Raw genomic sequence first — 20,876 nt, 5'->3', positions numbered from 1 at the left:
ATTCTGACTGCAACAGTGAAAGATTGAAGATGCCCTTGAGCAGTCCTGCCAATAATTTGGCACAGGTTTTCAGTGTACACCATCAGGGCCTTGTGTGTATTCACCCTCTTGATAGATGTTCTGACAGTGGCCTCTAAGACACAGATCTCCGTGTCACCAGATGCTGCAGGGATTTCCCCAGGTGTACGTGAACCTGATCACACTTTGGAAATCTGTCTACCTTCTCACATAGAAAATAGAAGATAATAGTACAGTCCAGTTCAGAACCGTTCAGCCCACAATTTTGTGCCAACTGTTTACCTACTCCAAGATCAATCAAACCCTTCCCTTCCCTCTCATTTAACTCACCATTTTTTCTTTGATCCACATGCCTATCTAAGAATGTCTATCTCTACCACCACCCCTGGCAGTATGTTGCATTAACCTTCACTCACTGTGTAAAAAAAAGATCTTTGACATTTCCCCAAACATCTTAAAATTAGGCCCCTTATGTTAGCCATTTCTGCTCTGGGTAAAAGTCACAAGCTGTTAGTCCCTTATGATATTGTACACCTCTATCAAGTCAACTCTCATCCTCCCCCTTCCCAAAGAGAAAAGCCCTAGCTTGCTCAAACTATACTATTAAGATATACTCTCCAATCCAGGCAGCAGCCTGGTAAATCTCCTCTGCACCCTCTATAAAGCTTCTAAATCCTTTCTATAATAAGGTGACCAGAACTGAACACAATATTCCAAGTGTGATCTAACTAGGGTCTTATAGAGCAGTGATATTACTTCATGGCTCTTGAAATCAGTCCAAGAACTAATGAAAGTCAATACACCATACACCGTCTTAACAATGATATCAACTTGCACAGCAACTTTAATGATTCAAGATCACTGTTCCTCCACACTGCTAAGAATCCTGCCATTAACCCTGTAATTTACTTACAAGGGTGAATCATTTCCAAAATGAATCACTTCACACTTTTCTGGGTTGAACTCTATCTGCCACTTCTAAAGCCTGGCTCTGCATTTTATCAATATCCTGTTGTAACCAACAACAGCCTTCACAACACCACCAATCTTTGTATCACAAAACTATGTTGACTAACCCTAACCATAGTACTCTTCTCCAAATGCCCATAAATCCCGTCTCTAAGAATCCTCTCCCATGTTCTATGATCACTGCTTTTGTTGCTACTACTCACATTAAAATAAACACATTTCAACCCATCCAACTAACTGTAATTATCCCCTTTCCACTGCCTGTTCTTTCCTCATTGTCTCTACATACTGCATCTTCTTTTGCACCAACTGTCCCATCCTCTGACCTATCACTGCAGTTCCACCCTCTGCCAAACTAGTTTAAGTCCTCTGCAACAGCTTTAGCAAACCTTTTCATAAAGATATTGGTTCTCCCTAAAGTTCAGGTGTTACCCATCACTTTTGTATAGGAAATACCTTCACTAGAAGAAATTCCAATTACCCACAAATTTGAAACCTGCCACCTGCACCAATTCCTCAGTCACATATTCATATATCAGATCACCCCCTTTCCCTCACTATTGTGTGACACAGGCAGAAGTTCAGAGATTACCACCCTTGAGGTACTGAATTTCACCTTTCTACCTAGCTCCACACATTCTCTCTTAAGGATCTCGTCCCTTTTCCAAGCTATGTTGTTGCTACCAATATGTACCACAATTTCTAGCTCCTTACACTCCTCCTTAAGATTGCTGTCGACCCAATCTGAGACATCTCTGATCCTGGCACCTGGGAGGCAACATACCATCTGGGGGACTCTGTCACATCCACAAATCTCCTGTTTGTTCCTCTGACCACTATCCCAATTGTTTTCGTCTTCTCCCCACTTTCCCTCTTAAATTATGAGCCACTGATCCAGACTCATTTCTACAGGCCTGACTGCTGAGGCTTTCCTCTGCTGGGTCCCTGCCCCCTTTGAGGTGAATAGCCACAGGGGTATCCTTCATTTGCTGCATATCCCCTTTATCCCTCCTGATGGTAACCCAGTTACCTCTGTCATGCACCTTTAATTGTATCTATCTCCTTGCATCTGCTGTCAATCAATCTCATTCCAAATGATCCAGAGTTTACCCAGCTCCAGCTCCAGTTCTCTAACATGATTTGTACGAAGCTGCAGTTGGATGCACTTCTTGCAAGTGTAGTCATCAAGGGACCGTGGAGGTCCCCCTGTTTTCCATATTCCAGACATCTCCACACAAAGGTATCTACTTAGGTGTTTGAGAGGCCTAATTCTCTCTCTTGTAACTCTAGAAGTACTCCTTATTACTTCTGCATGACCAAGTACCTGAACTGGCTGCAATTTATCTACCACCACAGCTGGTCTACAGCAGTTGCAGTCACACAGGCTTTTCACTTGGCCTTGGACAACCTAGAGAGCAACAATGTGTCAAGCTGCTGTTTATTGATTGCAGTGCAGCATTTAGCACCATCATTCAGTCAATACTAACCAAAAAGCTTCAACACCTGGGCCTCTGTAACTCCCTTTGCAATTAGATTCATGGCTTTCTCATTAGGAGATTAGTGGTAACATCTCCTCTTCGCTAACAATCAACACAGGTGCACCTCAAAGATGTATGCATCGTCCACTGCTCTGCCCCTCTGCATTCATGACTGTTTGGTTAAACACAGCTTTAGCACCATCTATAAATTTGCTAATGACACTACTGATGTTGGCAGAATCTCAGTTGGAAATGAGGAGGTATACAGGAGTAAAATGGATTGGCTGGTAGAGTGGTGTATCAATAACAATTTTGCATTTAATGTCAGAAAGACCAAAAATGTAATTGCATACTTCAGGATGGAGAAGTTGGGTGAACATACACCAACTCTCACTGAGGCGTCAGTGGTGGAATGTTCTTGAACATCTACATCCCAGATCTAACCTGGGCCCAACATATTGATGCAATTGCAAAAACGGCATGCTAGTGGGTATATTTCATTAGGAGTTTGATGAAATTTGGTATGTTTCCAAAGACACTAGCAAATTTCTACCTATGTACTTTGGAGAGCATTCTGACTGGTTGTATCATCGTCTAGTACGGAGGTACACGGGATCTTAAGAGGCTTCAGAGGGCTGCAGACTCAGCCAGCTTTATCACAGGCATAAGCCTCCACACTAAAGGATATTTTTAAAAGATGGTGTCTGAAGCAGGTAGCATTGATCATAAATGACCCTCACAATATGGGACATGCCCTCTTAGTCATTACCACCATCAACAGGGAGCTACAAGAGCCCGAAGTCCGGTGAACACTACCTTGCTATTCCTCTTTCAGTCTACTTATTTATTTTTTAATTATTGGAACTTATAGTAATTTGCTATGCCTACACTGTACTGCTGCCACAAAACAACAAATTTCATAACTTATGTCAATGCAAGTACACCTGATTCTGATTCTAAATAAAGTATAAAATCTATTTGGATTCTCCTTTATATTTTCTGTCAACGATATCTCATGCCTCCCCTTTTGTCCTCTTGATTTCCTTCTTGAGTATACTTCTGTGTCCCCTATATTCCTCCAGAGCTTTGCTTGATTCACGCTGCCTATACTTAACCCATTCCTCTATTGTTCTCCTGACCAGAACATTAGTATTCCACATCATCCAGGGTTCCTTACTCCTGCCAGTCTGACCCTTCACTTTAACAGGGACATGCAAACTATGAGCTTCATTTTATTTTTAGAAGCCTCCCGCTTGCCAGATATCCCATAAGCATGTGTAATACCATCAAAATTCACTTTACTCCAATTTAGAACTTGAACCTGTGGACCAGTTATGTCCCTTTCTATAACAATTAAAATTGATAGAACAATAGTCACTGACCCCACTGTCACCTCAGTCACCTGTTCTACCCTATTACCTGCTTTGCCACCGATAGTAATAGCTTCTCAAAATCCGAATCTGGTTTATTATCACCGACATGCTGTGAAATTTGTTGTTTTGTGGCAGCACTGCAGTACATAACCTAAGATCAGAATCAGAATCAGGTTTATTATCAAGAATGCAGGACTGAAGGTGCTTTATTTAAATGCACGTAGCATTCAGAATAAGGTGGCCGAGCTTGTGGCACAATTACAGATTGGTTGGTATGACATTGTGGACATCATTGAGTCATGGCTGAAAGAAGGCCACAGTGGGAATTTAACATCAAAGGATTTATTTTGTATCAAAAGGATAGGGAGGAAGGCATAGGCGGTGATGTGGCTTTATTGATAAGAGATGGAATTACATCTTTAGAAAGAGGTAACATAGAATTAGAGAATATCAAATCTCTGTGGGTGGAGTTAAGAAGCTGCAAGGGTAAGAAAATCATTATGGGAGTCATATATAAGTCTCCAAATAGTAGCTAAGATGTAGGGTTGAGATTGCAAAGGGAGCTGGAAAGGGCATGTAATAAGGGTAATGATACAACTGTAATGAGGGACTTCAATATGTAAGGGGTTTGGGAAAATCAGGTTGGTGTCAGGTTGCAAGGAATGTCTTGAATACCTACAAGATGTTTTAGAGCTACTTGTGCTTGGCACTACTCGAGGAAAGGCTATCTTAGATTGGGTATTGTGTAATAACCCAGATCTTATTTGGCAGCTTAATGTAAAGGAACCCTTAGTAGGCAGTGATCGTAATATGATTGAACCAGTGACTAGTAGTGTTCCACAGGGGCTGGTGTTATGACCGTTTCTTTTTATGCTGTATATAAATGATTTAGATGATGGAATAGATGGCTTTGTTGTCAAGTTTGCAGATTGGTGGAGCGCCAGGTAGTGTTGAAGAAACAGGTAGGCTGCAGAAGGACTTAAATTAGGAGAATGGGAAGAGAGTGGCAAATGAAATACAATGTTGGAAAATGCATGGTCATGTACTTTGATAGTAGAAATAGATGTTCAGACTATTTTCTAAATGGGGAGAAAATCCAAAATTCTGAGATGCAAAGGGACTTGGGAGTCCTTGTGCAGAACATCCTAAAGGTTAACTTGCAGGTGGTGAGGAAGGCAACTGCAATGTTAGCATTCATTTCAAAAGGTCTAGAATATAAGAGCAAGGATGTGATGCTGAGGCTTTATAAGGCACTGGTAAGGCCTCACCTTGAGTATCATGAGAAAATAAGTGCTGGCATTGGAGAGGGTTCAGAGGAGGTTCACAAAGGTGATTCTGGGAAAGAAAGGGTTATCATACGAGGAATGTTTGATAGCTATGGGTCTGTACTAGTAGGAATTTAGAAGGATGAGGGGGGATCTCATTGAAACCTTCTGAATGTTGAAAGGCCTAGACAGAGTAGGTGTGAAAAGGATGTTTCCCATTGTGGTGGAGTCTAGGACAAAAGGGCACAGCCTCAGGATAGAGGAGCATTCACTTAAAACAGAGATGCGGAGAAATTTCATTAGAAATTATAGTAAAAGTTACCATAAGTTACAAAAAGAATTAAATAGTGCAAAAGATAAATAATGAGGTAGAGTCATGGTTTCATGGACCATTCAGAAGTCTGAGGGGACATATGGTTATAAATTACATGAATAATTTCATGACTAACGACAGGAGTAACTTTTGAACTTCTACATGATGCTCCCTTTAATAAAAAATGCAAATCACCCCCACTTCAATCCTGCCTATAGCACTTCTACCTTGGAATATCTAGCTGCCAACTGTCCCTCCCATTACCATACTGCTGTAATGGGTAACATATCCCAATCTCATGTAGCCATCTGAACTTTACCTGTCATTGAAACACGATTTTATCCCATAGACTTTCCCTACTCTCTGGTGTGCTAGTGTCCGTTTTGTCTTTTCAACTTGCTGTCACTTTGCAGCTTCCCATCTACATCATTGCCATTTTTGGATTCCACTCCTTCCACATCTATTGCACTGACAAATCCATCAGACAGCATATTGGACTCTCCAGTTCAGGTGCTTCCCATCTTCTTGTGGTAAAATCATTTCTCCTTTATTAAGAAAAAAGCTGTGCAGACAATGTACTTCTTGCTGCAGTTAGTAAAATTCCATCTTCCGCAGAACATACTGATATAATTTTACATTGCCGTCATCCTCACATCAGCCATTACTCTGGTGCAGCATCCTTTCACAATGTACAAAAACTCCAGCAAACTGTCAGGTCAGCAGAATAGGTCATTTGCTGCTGTCTGCCATCACACAGAGCTTGTATGTGTCCAGGTCAAAGAAGCAGGCAAGAAAAATCATTGCTGATACTATCCACTTGCAGACTGCCTTTTGCAAAGCTCCCTTCTGGAAAGTGCTCCAGGGCTATTAAAACAAAAAACTTCATAACATCTTAAAAACTTCTTGCCCCAGGCTGTTAACCTGATCAATTATTCTAGTTTGCCCCTGCTCCAACTATTACCCCTGTCACTGCACTGCACTTTAAAACACTTTTTATAATATGTAAATAAATGCTGGTATTTATGCATTTTACTCCATACCAGTACTTTAGCCTCTAACCTTTTTAATATGATTCTTTATAATGGTTGAACATTGTTTTGTTGCATATTTCACCCTGACCAACACATCACAACGAATTTTTAATTCATGTAAATGTATCTGGTAAGTAAGGTGCTGATCCATGATTTTTTTATTTTGTCTAGGTTTCCTCTGTCCTAGGAAAAATTCTAATGATCCATGAATTTGAATCTCTGAACTCCAGCTATCTGCCATACCCTTCTAATTCTTACCTTCACTAGCTCAAGGCAGAGGCATTAATCCTACAATGCTTCACTTGCAACATTGTGCTCCCATACCTGCAGTGAAACAATATGGAATATACTGTAAACAAGCCTGACATTAATCTAGTTGTAAAATTGCCGGTTCCCTAAATAGCAAACAAGAGAAAATCTGCAGATGCTGGAAATCCAAGTAGTGAACCCTGCCAAAGGGTCACAGCCCAAAACATCAACTGTACTTTTTTTGAAAGATGCTGCTTGGCCTGCTGAGTTCTTCCAGCAATTTGTGTGTGTAGCTCCCTAAATAGATCTATTCTATCATTCATGGCGATTTGGTTCTTGCTTCACCTAGTTAGCAACATCAAATTCATCACTTGCCAGGTCTTATTTCTGAATACTAATAAGGGTTTTTTTTCCCCATGAACATTTGTTTTGCTCTCTGCTGATGCTGCCTGACCTGCTGAATATTTAACTAGAACGCTGCTGAAATGGGACAGACAGCAGTGACCACCACCGTGGACTTTGACCAACACTGACAGTAGTGGGAGATGTGGAGGGACAGTGGAGAATAGGAGTGTTCTCATAGTTGTAGGTCTCACTGCATGTGTGCAGCACATATGTCAATGGTTGTAGTGTGAAGGGCCAAGAAAAAGGAGGAATGTGCTCGAGGTGCACAGTAAATTTGGCAGAGTGGGTCAGAAATGGAGTAGGGGGAGGGATGCAAGGGGAAGAAGGGAAGGTGAGGGATGGGGTGGATGGTTGTGGGTGGGGTGGAAGTAATAGGTAGCCAGGAGGCGGAGGGATGGGTAGTTTGCTTCCTCACCATTTGATGCCACGTGGCAGTATTGGAGCCTACTCCTCCTTAGCCTTCTGTACTGAACACTGGATGTGTCCTTTACTGTGGGTGAGCTACAATGTGATCAAAGCCTGTTGTTCTGGTCCCCAGCCCTCAGAAGTGGTAGGTCTGGCCAGTCAACTGCTTTTCCATTCAGCACAGGACATTTCCTCATGCACAGTCTGGTCTCTCTCACTGACTTAGAAACCTCTGTAGCAGTCGGTGGTGTAGGGATGACCTCAGTTCTCAGCCCTTCATTGATGATAACCTTTTCTTTGCTTTGCAGCTGTGCTGGTTGTCGTGGATGAAGTCTGTGACCAGGTCCGGCTGAGTGTGAAACACGGAGTAAGGATTCATACTTTGCTATCGGAATGTCCCAGGATAGGGATGGGATGGGTTGGGACAAGGACTGGTAGAGACCAGGTCAGGGTGAAACTGGGACAGGTACAGAGACAGAGAGGGACAAACTGAGACCAGTGCAGTTTGAGCCCACACAGGAACACAGTGGCATAATTAAATCACCAAACAGGTAATTGGGGAACCACACTGTAAATCACACCAGGGCCATCAGTACTTTGGAAAATCAGCAGGCAAACAAAAGGAATAGATTCCTTTAAATTAATTTTTGAGGAAGGAGGGCATCAGGCTGATGTGATTCCAGAATCATCATCCCACCATCTACAAGGCATGTCAGGAGAGGGATGGAGTAGTTTCCATTGCCTGGAATGCAAACACCATCCTCCACAGCAAATGAACACATGCTCACACCTACACACCATAGACATATTCTCACCCCATCCATTCCCACCTCCACACCTTTCTACCACTTCCCTTTTCCCATTTCCCACCCTCTTCCACTTACCACCTTTCCTGTTACCTTCATCCTTCTACTTTTCTCTCTCTCTCCACCCTGCTTTCTACCCCACTTCTTCTTCTGCCCTATTTTCCTGCTCCTCCCTCCTTCTCTCCACACTCCTCCCCTTTTCCTTCCCTAACCCCATTTAAACACAGAAACATAGAAAACTTACAGCACAATACAGGCTCTTCAGCCCACAAAGTTGTGCCAAACATGTCCCTACCTTAGAAATTACTAGACTTACCTATAGCCCTCTATTTTACTAAGCTCCATGTACCTATCTAAAAGCCTCTTAAAAGACCCTATCGTATCTGCCTCCACCACTGTTGCCAGCAGCCCATTTCACGCACTCACCGCTCTCTGAGTAAAAAACATACCCCTGACATCTCCTCTGTGCCTACTCCCCAGCACCTTAAACCTGTGTCCTCTTGTGGCAACCATTTCAGCCCTGGGAAAAAGCCTCTGACTATCCACATGATCAAAGTCTCTCATCATCTTGTACACCTTTATCAGGTCACCTCTCATCCTCTGTCACTCCAAGGAGAAAAAACGGCCGAGTTAACTCAACCTATTCTCAAAAGGCACGCTCCCCAATCCAGGCAACATCCTTGTAAATCTCCTCTGCACCCTTTCTATGGCTTGTACATTCTTCCTGTAGTGAGGTGACCAGAACTGAGCACAGTACTCCAGGTGGGGTCTGAGCAGGGTCCGATATAGCTGCAACATTACCTCTTGGCTCCTAAATTCAATTCTACGATTGATGAAGGCCAATACACCACATGCCTTCTTAACCACAGAGTCACCCTGCGCAGCTGCTTTGAGCGTCCTATGGACTCGGTCCCCAAGATCCCTCTGATCCTCCACACTGCCAAGACTCTTACCATTAATACACTATTCTGCCATCATATTTGACCTACCGAAATGAACAACTTGACGCTTATCTGGGTTGAACTCCAACTGCCACTTCTCAGCTCAGTTTTGCATCGTGCTGTAACCTCTGACAGCCCTCCACGCTGTCCACAACACCTCCAACCTTTATGTCATCAGCAAACTTACTAACCCAGAATAGATCCCTGAGGCACTCCACTGGTGACCAACCTCCATGCAGAACATGACTCGTCTACAACCACACTTTGCCTTCTGGATCCACAAAGCAATGTCCCCTTGGATCCCATGCCTCCTTACTTTCTCAATAAGCCTTGCATGGGGCACCTTATGAAATGCCTTGCTGAAATCCATATACACTACATCTATAACCATATAACAATTGCAGTATGGAAAGAGGCCATCTCGGCCCTTCTAGTCCGTGCCAAATGGTTGCTCTCACCTAGTCCCACCTACCTGCATCAGCCCATAACCCTCCATTCCTTTCCTCTGTCCATATACCTATCCAATTTTTTTTTAAATGACTAAATCGAACCTGCTTCCACTTCTACTGGAAGCTCGTTCCACACAGTTACCACCCTCTGAGTAAAGAAGTTCCCCCTCATGTTACCCCTGAACATTTGCCCCCGAACTCTCTAATCATGTCCTCTTGTTTGAATCTCCCCTACTCTCAATGGAAAAAGCCTATCTACTGCTCTTCCTTCATCAATGTCTTTAGTCACATGCTCAAAAAATTGCCTTTCCTTTACAAAGCCATGCTGACTACTAATCATATTACACCTGTCCAAATGTTCATAAATCCTGCCTCTCAGGATCTTCTCCATCAACTTACCCACTGAGGTAAAACTCACTGGTCTATAATTTCCTGGGCTATCTCTACTCCCTTTCTTGAATAAAGGAACAACATCTGCAACCCTCCAATCCTCGGGAACCTCTCCCATCCCCATTGATGATGCAAAGATCATCACCAGAGGCTCAACAATCTCCTCTCTTGCCTCCCACAGTAGCCTGGGGTACATCTCATCCGGTCCCAGCGACTTATCCAACTTGATGCTTTCAAAAAGCTCCAGCACATCCTCTTTCTTAATATCTACATGCTCAAGCTTTTCAGTCCACTGCAAGTCATCACTACAATCACTAATATCCTTTTCCTTAGTGAATACTGAAATAAAGTATTCATTACCTCTGCTATTTCCTCCGGTTCCATACACACTTTCCCACTGTTACAGTTAATAGGTCCTATTCTTTCACGTCTTATCCTCTTGCTCTTCACGTACTAGTAGAATGCCTTGGGGTTATCCTTAATCCTGCCCACCAAGGCCTTCTCATGGCCCCTTCTGGCTCTCCTAATTTCCTTCTTAAGCTCCTTCCTGTTAGCTTTATAATCTTCTAGATCTCTAACATTACCTAGCTCTCTAAACCTTTTGTAAGCTTTTCTTCTTGACTATACTTATTACAGCCTTTGTACACCACGGTTCCTGTAGCCTACCATAACTTCCCTGTCTCATTGGAACATACCTATACAGAGCTCTACACAAATATCTCCTGAATATTTTCCACATTTCTTCTGTACTTTTCCCTGAGAACAGCTGTTTCCAGTTTAAGCCTGCAATTTCCTGCCTGATAGCCTCATAATTCCCCTTACTCCAGTTAAACGCCTTTCTACCTTGTCTCTTCCTATCTCTCTCCAATGCTATTGTAAAGCAGATAGAATTATGATCGCTATCTCAAAACACTCTCCCACTGAGAGATCTGACACCTGACCAGGTTCATTTCCCAATACCAGATCAAGTACAGCCTCTCCTCTTGTAGGCTTATCTACATACTGTGTCAAGAAACCTTCCTGAACACACCTAACAAACTCCACCCCATCTAAACCCCTCACTCTAGGGCGATGCCAATCGATATTTGGGAAATTAAAATCTACCATCATGACAACTCTGTTATTATTACACCTTTCCAGGATCTGTTTCCCTATCTGTTCCTTGATATTCCTGTTATTATTAGGTGGCCTATAAAAAACACCCAGTAAAGTTACTGACCCCTTTCTGTTCCTAACGTCCACCCACAGAGACGCCATAGACAATCCTTCCATGGCATCCACCTTTTCTGCAGCTGTGACACTATCTCTGATCAACAGTGCCACGCCCCCACCTCTTTTGTCTCCCTCCCTGTCCTTCTTGAAACATCTAAAACGGGCACTTGAAGTAACCAATCCTGTCCCTAAGCCATCCAAGTCTCTGTGATGGCCACCACATCATATCTCCAAGTACAGATCCATGCTCTAAGCTCATCCGCTTTGTTCACAGCACTCCTTGCATTAAAATAGACACATCTGAAGCCTTCGGTCTGAGTGGACCCCTTCTCTATCACCTGCCTATCCTCCCTTTCGCACTGTCTACAAGCTTTCTCTATTTGTGAACTAACCTCCTCTTCCCCAGTCTCTTCAGTTGGGTTCCCACCCCCAACAGTTCCAGTTTAAACTCTCCGCAGTAGCCTTAGCAAACCTCCCTGCCAGAATATTGGTCCCTCAGGATTCAAGTCCTTTTTGTACAGGTCACTCCTGCCCCAAAAGAGGTCCCAATGATCCAGAAATCTGAATCGCTGCCCCCAGCTCCAATCCCTCAGCCACGCATTTATCCTCCACCTCATCCTATTCTCACTGTCACATGGCACAGGTAGTAATCCCAAGATTACTTATTACCCTTTCTCTCATACCTCCTTCACCTTCCATCCCAATCCCTCCATTCATCTCTGTTCTACTGTCTGTTTTGCACTCTCTCCATCTCTATCTATTTGTCAATTCCCTTGATGATTCTTATTTTCGTCTTCAAACAGGAGAGCTTTCAGAAACTGCTTGACATTGAGTACCGAGTGAAGGGCTTCCATCAGGGTTTCCAGTCCGATAGGGTGAGTACATTCTTTCCTGGCTCTCAACCTACCATTTACTGTACTCCTCTTCTCGCACTGACAGCCAGTGTCTGTGGTGGCAGCCTTGGTGCCTGCAGCCAGACTGGGGCTGTCATAAGATTGGGTGTAGCAGGAACAGCAATATTAGAGGTTAGAATAGACTATGTTTGTAAGAGTACAGACCCTTACAACAGCCATAACTGGAGTGGGGAACGGACAGATTGGGAATAATGTCCAATGCAGGAGTGGGGAGCAGCAGGAATAGAAATCTAGTCCAGTGCAGAAGTGACCATCCTTCTAGTGACAGTGTAGGGACCACAGACAATAGAGCCACTGAAATATAGAAGTATATTATAGAATTTGGATAACGTTCAGTGCAGCAGTGGGAGGCTCATCAGGATAGGAGTATTATCCAATACAAATGGGGAATCTCTGAATGGGAATAATGTTCACTGCAGGAGCATAGAGAATGGAAATACTATCTAGTACAGGAATGGGGAGCACAGGGAATGAAATGGAATGGGAATATCTTCCAATGCAGTACTGGGAACAGGATACTGATCCAGAACAGAAAAGGGGACATAAGCAATGGGAATTCTGTACAGTGAATAAGTGACAAATGGTATAGAATAGGAATGTCATCTAGTGCAGGAGCAGGGATCATAGAGAATGGGAATGCAGTTTTATGCAGAATTTGGGAGCATAAGAAATTGGACAGTGGGGAGCAGTCAGAATTGAATAATCTGATGCAGAAGTAAAGGTAATGGAAATATTGGCAGTACATAGGTGGAGACCTCAAGGTTTGGAAATCTTGTCCAATAGTAGACCAGAGACACAATTAATGAGAATAAAGCCAGATGCAATAAATCAGAATATCATCCAAAACAAGAGTGGAGAGTTGGAGGACTGGATACCATTCAGTGCAGAAGCAAGACTATATGGAATGGGAATTCAGTGTCAGTGAAGTAGAGTCCTCAGCGAATGGATATGCTGCTCTGTATGGAAATGAGGGGAATCCCAAGTGGTCTGGGTGTGAGATCCAGGGAGAAAAGGGATTACATTTGTGGCTGAGTGGTCCACAGAGTGGTGGAAGATCAGCTCGTATCAGTATGGTGGGGGGAGCAACTGCTAGTTATTGGATCAATGTCCTCTCACAATCTGTAGCTCACAATCCTCAACAGATTGTCACACTACGCTGGGCAAAGGGCAGTGCTGACATAACCATTCTGGACATCCCAGGGTTAAAAAAGGATAAAATTTTGTGTTTTGGAGCATTAGACCCTTCAGTGCTGAGTGACAGGAGATATGGGGAGGAGTGTGGTTTTTGAACAGCACTTTGGAGCATTCATTTACCTGCCACTTTGTTGCTGCAGATGTTTATCAAAGAGGGACGTCTACTGAGACTGACTGATGGAGCCATGCAGCCTCGATACTGCTTCCTGGTAATATACACTTGCTTTATTTGAACTTATATTAGGGTGTAAATATTATCAGTGAATATTCACCGTAATACCATAAGATATAGGAGCAGAATTAGGCCATTTGGCCCATAGAGTCTGCTCTGCCATTTCATCATGGCTGTCCCAGTTTTCTTCTCAGCCCATTCTTCAGCCTTCCCCCCCATATCCCTTCATGCCCAGACCAATCAAGAATCTATCAACCTCTGCCTTAAATATGCATAAAGACTTGACCAGGCAGCATCTATAAGGAGAAGCACTGTCGACGTTTCAGGCTGAGACCCTTCGTCAGGACTAACTGAAAGAAAAGATAGTAAGAGATTTGAAAGTAGTGGGGGGAGGGGGAGGGGGAAATGTGAAATGATAGGAGAAGACCGGAGGGGGTGGGATGAAGCTAAGAGCTGGAAAGGTGATTGGCGAAAGTGATACAGAGCTGGAGAAGGGAAAGAATCATGGGACGGGAGGCCTAAGGAGAAAGAAAGGTGGGGGGGGCGGTGGGGGAAGCACCAGAGGGAGATGGAGAACAGGCAGAGTGATGGGCAGAGAGAGAGAAAAGAAACAAACAACTAAATAAGTCAGGGATGGGGTAAGAAGGGGAGGAGGGGCATTAACAGAAGTTAGAGAAGTCAATGTTCATGCCATCAGGTTGGAGGCTACCCAGCCGGTATATAAGGTGTTGTTCCTCCAACCTGAGTTTGGATTCATTTTGACAGTAGAGGAGGCCATGGATAGACATATCAGAATAGGAATGGGATATGGAATTAAAATATGTGGCCACTGGGAGATCCTGCTTTCTCTGGCGGACCAAGCATAGATGTTCAGCGAAACGGTCTCCCAGTCTGCGTCGGGTCTCACCAAAGGCCACACCGGGAGCACCGGACACAGTATACCACACCAGCCGACTCACAGGTGAAGTGTTGCCTCACCCGGAAGGACTGTCTGGGGCCCTGAATGGTGGTGAGGGAGGAAGTGTAAGGGTAGGTGTACCACTTGTTCCGCTTACAAGGATAAGTTATAAAAGGCCACACCGGGAACACTGGATGCAGTATACCACACCAGCCTCCAACCTGATGGCGTGAACATTGACTTCTCTAACTTCCATTAATGCCCCTCCTGCCCTTTTTACCCCATCCCTGACATACTTAGTTGTTTGTTTTTTTTCTCTCTCTCTGCCCATCACTCTGCCTGTTCTCCATCTCCCTCTGGTGCTTCCACCCCCCCCCCCCCCCCACACCTTTCTTTCTCCTGAGGCCTCCCGTCCCATGATCCTTTCCCTTCTCCAGCTCTGTATCACTTTCACCAATCACCTTTCCAGCTTCATCCCACCTCCTCCGGTCTACTCCTATCATTTCACATTTCCCCCTCTCCCCACTACTTTCAAATCTCTTACTATCTTTCCTTTCAGTTAGTCCTGACGAAGGGTCTCGGCCCAAAACGTTAACAGTGCTTCTCCTTATAGATGCTGCCTGGCCTGCTGTGTTCCACCAGCATCTTGTGTGTGTTGTTTGAATTTCCAGCATCTGCAGATTTCCTTGTGTTTGATTTTTCTAGTTCTTGCTTTATATTTCATTTATTATTCTGAGTTACTGTTTGCTGTATGTTAACATGTTTGCATGTTTACTGTGCTCTTTCATAATTTGCTACATTTAGATCCCATGAATATTTGAATTGCATAATCCAAGGTGTAGCAATCCATACAGTTCTGTTTATTATTAGCCTTATGACCATATAAGTACATAGAGTCATAGGAGAGAAACAGGCCCTTTGATTCAACTTGTCCATTCCAGCCAATCTCTCTAACAGAGTTAGTCCCATATCTCTTTAATCCTACTGTACCTACCTCTACCACTTCCTCCATCAGTTTCCATATATCCATCACATTATGAATAATTTGCCTCTTAGATCACCTTTAAATCACTCCCATTAAACCTATTTTCTCTAGTTTTAGACTCCCATACCCTGAGATAAGGGATTGTGATTATTCACCTCCTGAATGTCCCTCATGATTTTACAAGACCTTGAGATTGTGTCCACAACTTCTCTCAGCTACTGACATTACAGGAAGTATGAGATCTGACTGTAGATGAGGCTCACAGGATAAATGACTTAGTAAATTATCATTGTCTCCACAGCTGAGTGATATGTTGCTGTATACGGTGCCAAGACGTGGTGGCAAATGTCAGCTACGGAAGGTCCTGCCGCTGGAAACCCTAAAGGTAAATAGTGGGGTGGGTGTGAAAGTATTTGTGGAGGGGGCCCCTTCCCACTCCCCACCTTTGCAAGGCATTCCTCCACCACTTTGGTCTGCGAAGGGGGAGTGTTGAAGACATCCATTCACACAATGCAGGAATAGTCCATTTAGCCCAACACCCACAGTGGTGGGCACCCTTCATCTTAACCCCATGTGTGAACCCTTGGCCAAAATCTGCCTGTGTCAAGATGATTCAGTCTGGACCTTCCTTACACACTGTCAGTGTTCGCGCACTGCACTTACGTATTTACCTACTGTCCATAAAGACCTGCAATGCCCCACCTGCCTGTCCCTCACCATGGATGTGACCCTGAGTCTCCTGCTCATTCTTTGCTGCATTCCATTGTCAGGTGAGGAAGCTCTGTGCTGACACGGTGGAGAATGTGCTCAGGATCCAAGGTGTACATGGATCGCTCACCCTCTGTGCAAGGTACCAGTGCTATGCTTCAGCTTATCCCTCCTAGGGTGAGGGTCAATGTCAGGGTGGGTATATTCCTGTCCTACAGTGGTCAATGGTGAGTACTGGTGATAGTGGGGGAATTGGGCAGTGATGTTCAAACACCTCCTCTCTATATTCATGGGGAAATTGGGGGTTGGTGATGTTCAGATACTCTCCACAGTGTATTCATATTGCAATAGGTGGGTGTAAGGTGGCAGTGACATCTTCTACTACCAAGTTTGTTCCTATCCAAGACCTCTTTAAGTTCAAGTCATATTTGCTTGTATCACCACTGTTGCAGTGCAGTCCAGGCGCTGACCACTGTGTAAACCAACAGCTTGCTCCACACATTTTTGAACTTATCCCTCTCACATGCTCTCTTCTATAAGACATTTTAACCGAGGGGTGATTGGGGGAAGAAAACATTGGCTGTCTATTTTATCTATGTCATTCAGTCTTACAAACTTCTACCAGGTCCTTCCCCTCAGTTTGACTTTTCCTGGCTTCTCCTGGCTCTAATTCCTCTGTTGAGTTATTTTCCAGCTTTTTTATAATCTTCAAGAGCCCCATTTCATCTTCGCTTCCTAAGCCTTATTTCATCTTTTCCTTCTTGGATAAATTCACTGCCTAAATCTTAATGAAAATTTCTCTACCTTGCCATTCTTGTCTTTACTGTGACTGGGATATACCTATTCTGTACAGTTTGTCTTTAAACACCCTTTATGTCTCAGATATGCATTCATTCAGCAACAGTTGTTCCCTAGTTCCTGTCAAATACCCTCATAGTTTGCCCCTTGCCATTTTAAGGTTATAGGGCATGGAAGCAGTCTCACCAAGATTCCCATCTAAGCTTGACCCATTTGTCTGCATTTGGTCCACATCCCTCTAGCCCAAGGGTTCCCAACATTTTATTATGCCATTGAGCCTTAACATCAACTGAGGGGCCTGAGTTGAGTCCCTGCTCTAGGCTTTCCTATCCATGTATGTGTCTAAGTACCTTATAAATGTTGTTAATGCAGTACCTCACCACTTCCTTTGGCTGTGCAATCCATAAACACACACCACCTTTGGTCGTTGTTAATTCTCACCGCTCTCTTTTAAACAAGTCCTCTAGATTTCAATTCCCTTATCCTAACTGTGGCTCTCGTTTTTATACATCTCTATAAGATCACCCCTCAGTTTTCTACACTCCAGTGGAAAAAAATGCTCCAACCTTTCTCCACCTTTACTTTCAGTGACACCACCTATGTTATTGTCATCAGCAAATTTACTAATCATGCTGTGTAGTTTCTCAATACCAAGCAACAAGCCATAAGGCATACCTTGATTATTATCAAGGCAATTATCAAGGCAATTATCAAGGCAATTCCTATTATCAGGCAATTCCGTATCTAATTCACTAACTCTCCCTGGATCCCATGGTGGCTAACTTTCAATAGTACCCTATAAAGGAATCTATACAGACCACATCTACTGTCCTGCCCTCATGAATCTTCTCAGTCACAATATCAAAGCAAAATCAAATTCCAGAGACATGATATGCAACATACAAAGCTGTGCTGACTGTCCATAATCAACCGCTATATTTCCAAATGCTTGTTCATCTTATCCCTCAGAATTCCCTCCGCTAATTTGCCGACCATAAATTACTGGTCCAATTTTTCTTAACAGTCCTTTTTAAATATAGGCACATTGACCACCCTCCAGTCTTCTGGCACTTCACTTTCCACTAATGATGATATATATATTTCTGCCAGATTCCCTCAATTTGTTTTCTAGCTTCCCACTGCATTCTTGGGATGTACCTGGTCAGGCCATCAAGATTTACCTATGTTTTAACAGATCCACTGCCTCTTCTCCTGTACATAGAACATAGAAATCTACAGCACAATACAGGCCCTTTGGCCTACAATGTTAAAAGACCCTATTGTATCCACTTCCACCACTGCCTCCAGCAGTGTATTCTATGCACGCATCTGTGCAAAACATTTACCCCTGATATCCTGTTGGCACCTATTTCCAAACACCTTAAAACTATGCCCCCTCATGTTAGCCATTTCAGCCTTGGGAAAAAGACTCTGGCTATCCACATGATTAATGCCCCTCATCATCTTATACACCTTTATCAGGTCACCTCTCATCCTCCATCGCTCCAAGGAGAAAAGGCCAAGTTCACTCAACCTACTCTCATAAGACATGCTCTCAATCCAGGCAACGTCCTTGTAAATCTCCTCTGTTCTCTTTCTATAGTATCCACATCCTTCCTGTAGTGAGGTGACCAGAGCTGAACACAGTACTCCAAGTGGGGTCTAAATAAGGTCTTATATAGCTGTAACATTACCTCATGGCTCTTGAACTCAATCCCATAGTTGATGGATGCCAACACACCAAACGCCTTCTTAACAACACTGTCAACCTGCGCAGCAGATTTGAGTGTCCTGTCGACAAAGACACCAAGATCTTACTGATTCTCTACACTACCAAGAATCTTACCATAAATATTGTATTCTGTCTTCAAATTTGACATTCCAAAATGAACCACTTTACACTTTCCTGAGTTGAAGTCCATTTGTCTCTTCTCAGCCCAGTTCTGCAATATATCAATGTCCCGCTGTAACCTCTGACAACCCTCCAGACTCTCCACAACACCCCCAACTTTTGTGTCGTCGGCAGAGTTACTAACCCACCCTTCTACTTCATCCAGGTCAATTATAAAAGTCACAAGAAGGAGGGGTCCCAGATCACCACTGGTCACCAGCCTCCATGCAGAATATGACCCATCTATAACCACTCTTTGCCTTCTGTGGGCAAGCAAATTCTGGATCCACAAAGCAAGATCTCCTTGGATCTCATGCCTCCTTACTTTCTGAAGGAACTTTGCAAATGCCTACTGAAATCCATATACACTATACAGACTTCATCAATGTGTTGTGGTACATAATTAAAGAACTCAGTCAAGCTCATAAGGCACAGCCTGCCCTTGACAAAGCCATGCTGACTATCCCTAATCAGATTATGTCTCTCCAAATGCTCATAAATTCTGCCTCTCAGGATCTTCTCCAACAACTTGCCCACCATTGAAGTCAGACTCACCGGTCAATAATTTCATGGATTACCCCTACTCCCTTTCTTGAACAATGGAACAACATTTGCAACCCTCCATCGTCTGGTACTTCTTCTGTCCCTATTGATGATGCAAAGATCATTGCAAGAGGCTCAACAATCACCTCCCTCACTTCCCATGGTAGCCTGGGTTATATCTCATCTGGTCCTGGTGACTTATTTAACAATGCTTTTCAAAAGCTCCAGCACATCCTCTTTCTTAATGTCTATATTCTCAAGCATTTCAATCATCCCCACAATTGCCAAGGACTTTTTTCCTGGTGAATACTGAAGCAAAGTATTAACCATATACCATATAAGAATTACAGAATGGAAGCAGGCCACCTAGTCCCACTCACCCACTCTCAGCCCATAGCCCTCCATTCCTTTCCTGTCCATATACCGAACCAATTTTACTTTAAATGACAATACTGAACCTGCCTCTACCACTTCTACTAGCAGCTCGTTCCACACAGCTAAATTTCTCTAAAGAAATTGTCCCTTGTGTTACCCTTAAACTTTTGCCTCCTAACTCTTAACTCATGTCCTCTTGTTTGAATCTCCCCTATTCTTAATAGAAAAAGCCTATCCACGTCAACTCTATCTATCCCCCTCATAATTTTAAATACCTCTATCAAGTCCCCCCTCAACCTTCTACGCTCCAAAGAATAAAGACCTAACTTGTTCAATCTTTCCCTGTAACTTAGGTGCTGAAACCCAGGTAACATTCTAGTAAATCTCCTCTGTACTCTCTCTATTTTGTTGACATCTTTCCAATAATTCGGTGACCAGAACTGTACACAATACTCCAAATTCGGCCTCACCAATGCCTTGTACAATTTTAACATTACATCCCAACTCCTATACTCAATGCTCTGATTTATAAAGGTCAACATACCAAAAGCTTTCTTCACCACCCTATCCACATGAGATTCCACCTTCAGGGAACTAGACACTATTATTCCTAGATCACTCTGTTCTACTGGATTCTTCAATGCCCTACCATTTACCATGTATGTCCTATTTGGATTATTCCTACCAAAATGTAGCACCTCACACTTATCAGCATTAAACTCCATCTGCCATTGTTCAGCTCACTCTTCTAACTGGCCTAAATCTCTCTGCAAGCTTTGAAAACCTACTTTATTATCCATAACACCTTAGTATCATCTGCATAATTACTAATCCAATTTACCACCCCATCATCATTAATGTATATGACAAACAACATTGGACCCAGTACAGATCCCTGAGGCACACCACTAGTCACTGGCTTCCAACCTGACAAACAGTTATCCACCACTACCCTCTTGCATCTCCTCCCATCCAGCCATTGTTGAATCCATTTTACTACTTCAATATTAATACCTAACGATTGAACCTTCCTAATTAACCTTCACTGTGGAACCTTGTCAGAGGCCTTACTGAAGTCCATATAGACAACAACC

At 43.4% G+C, this 20,876-nt stretch overlaps 1 protein-coding gene across 1 annotated transcript in view; it reads left to right on the top strand.

Annotated features, from left to right (window-relative positions):
* fgd5a (FYVE, RhoGEF and PH domain containing 5a) overlaps window positions 1–20,876 on the top strand; it is a 250,765-nt gene that overhangs the window by 141,927 nt on the left and 87,962 nt on the right. The window contains exons 10-14 of the mRNA XM_059944304.1: window positions 7,815–7,873; window positions 12,108–12,179; window positions 13,553–13,621; window positions 15,769–15,852; window positions 16,238–16,317. Of these exons, the coding sequence (XP_059800287.1) occupies window positions 7,815–7,873; window positions 12,108–12,179; window positions 13,553–13,621; window positions 15,769–15,852; window positions 16,238–16,317 (364 nt within the window). The remainder of the gene's footprint in view (window positions 1–7,814; window positions 7,874–12,107; window positions 12,180–13,552; window positions 13,622–15,768; window positions 15,853–16,237; window positions 16,318–20,876) is intronic.

This window comes from Hypanus sabinus, chromosome 19, assembly GCF_030144855.1.
Source record: "Hypanus sabinus isolate sHypSab1 chromosome 19, sHypSab1.hap1, whole genome shotgun sequence".
Taxonomy (NCBI): domain Eukaryota; kingdom Metazoa; phylum Chordata; class Chondrichthyes; order Myliobatiformes; family Dasyatidae; genus Hypanus; species Hypanus sabinus.
Note: the sequence above shows the minus strand (reverse complement) of the source record. Positions and strands in the feature narration are given on the sequence as shown.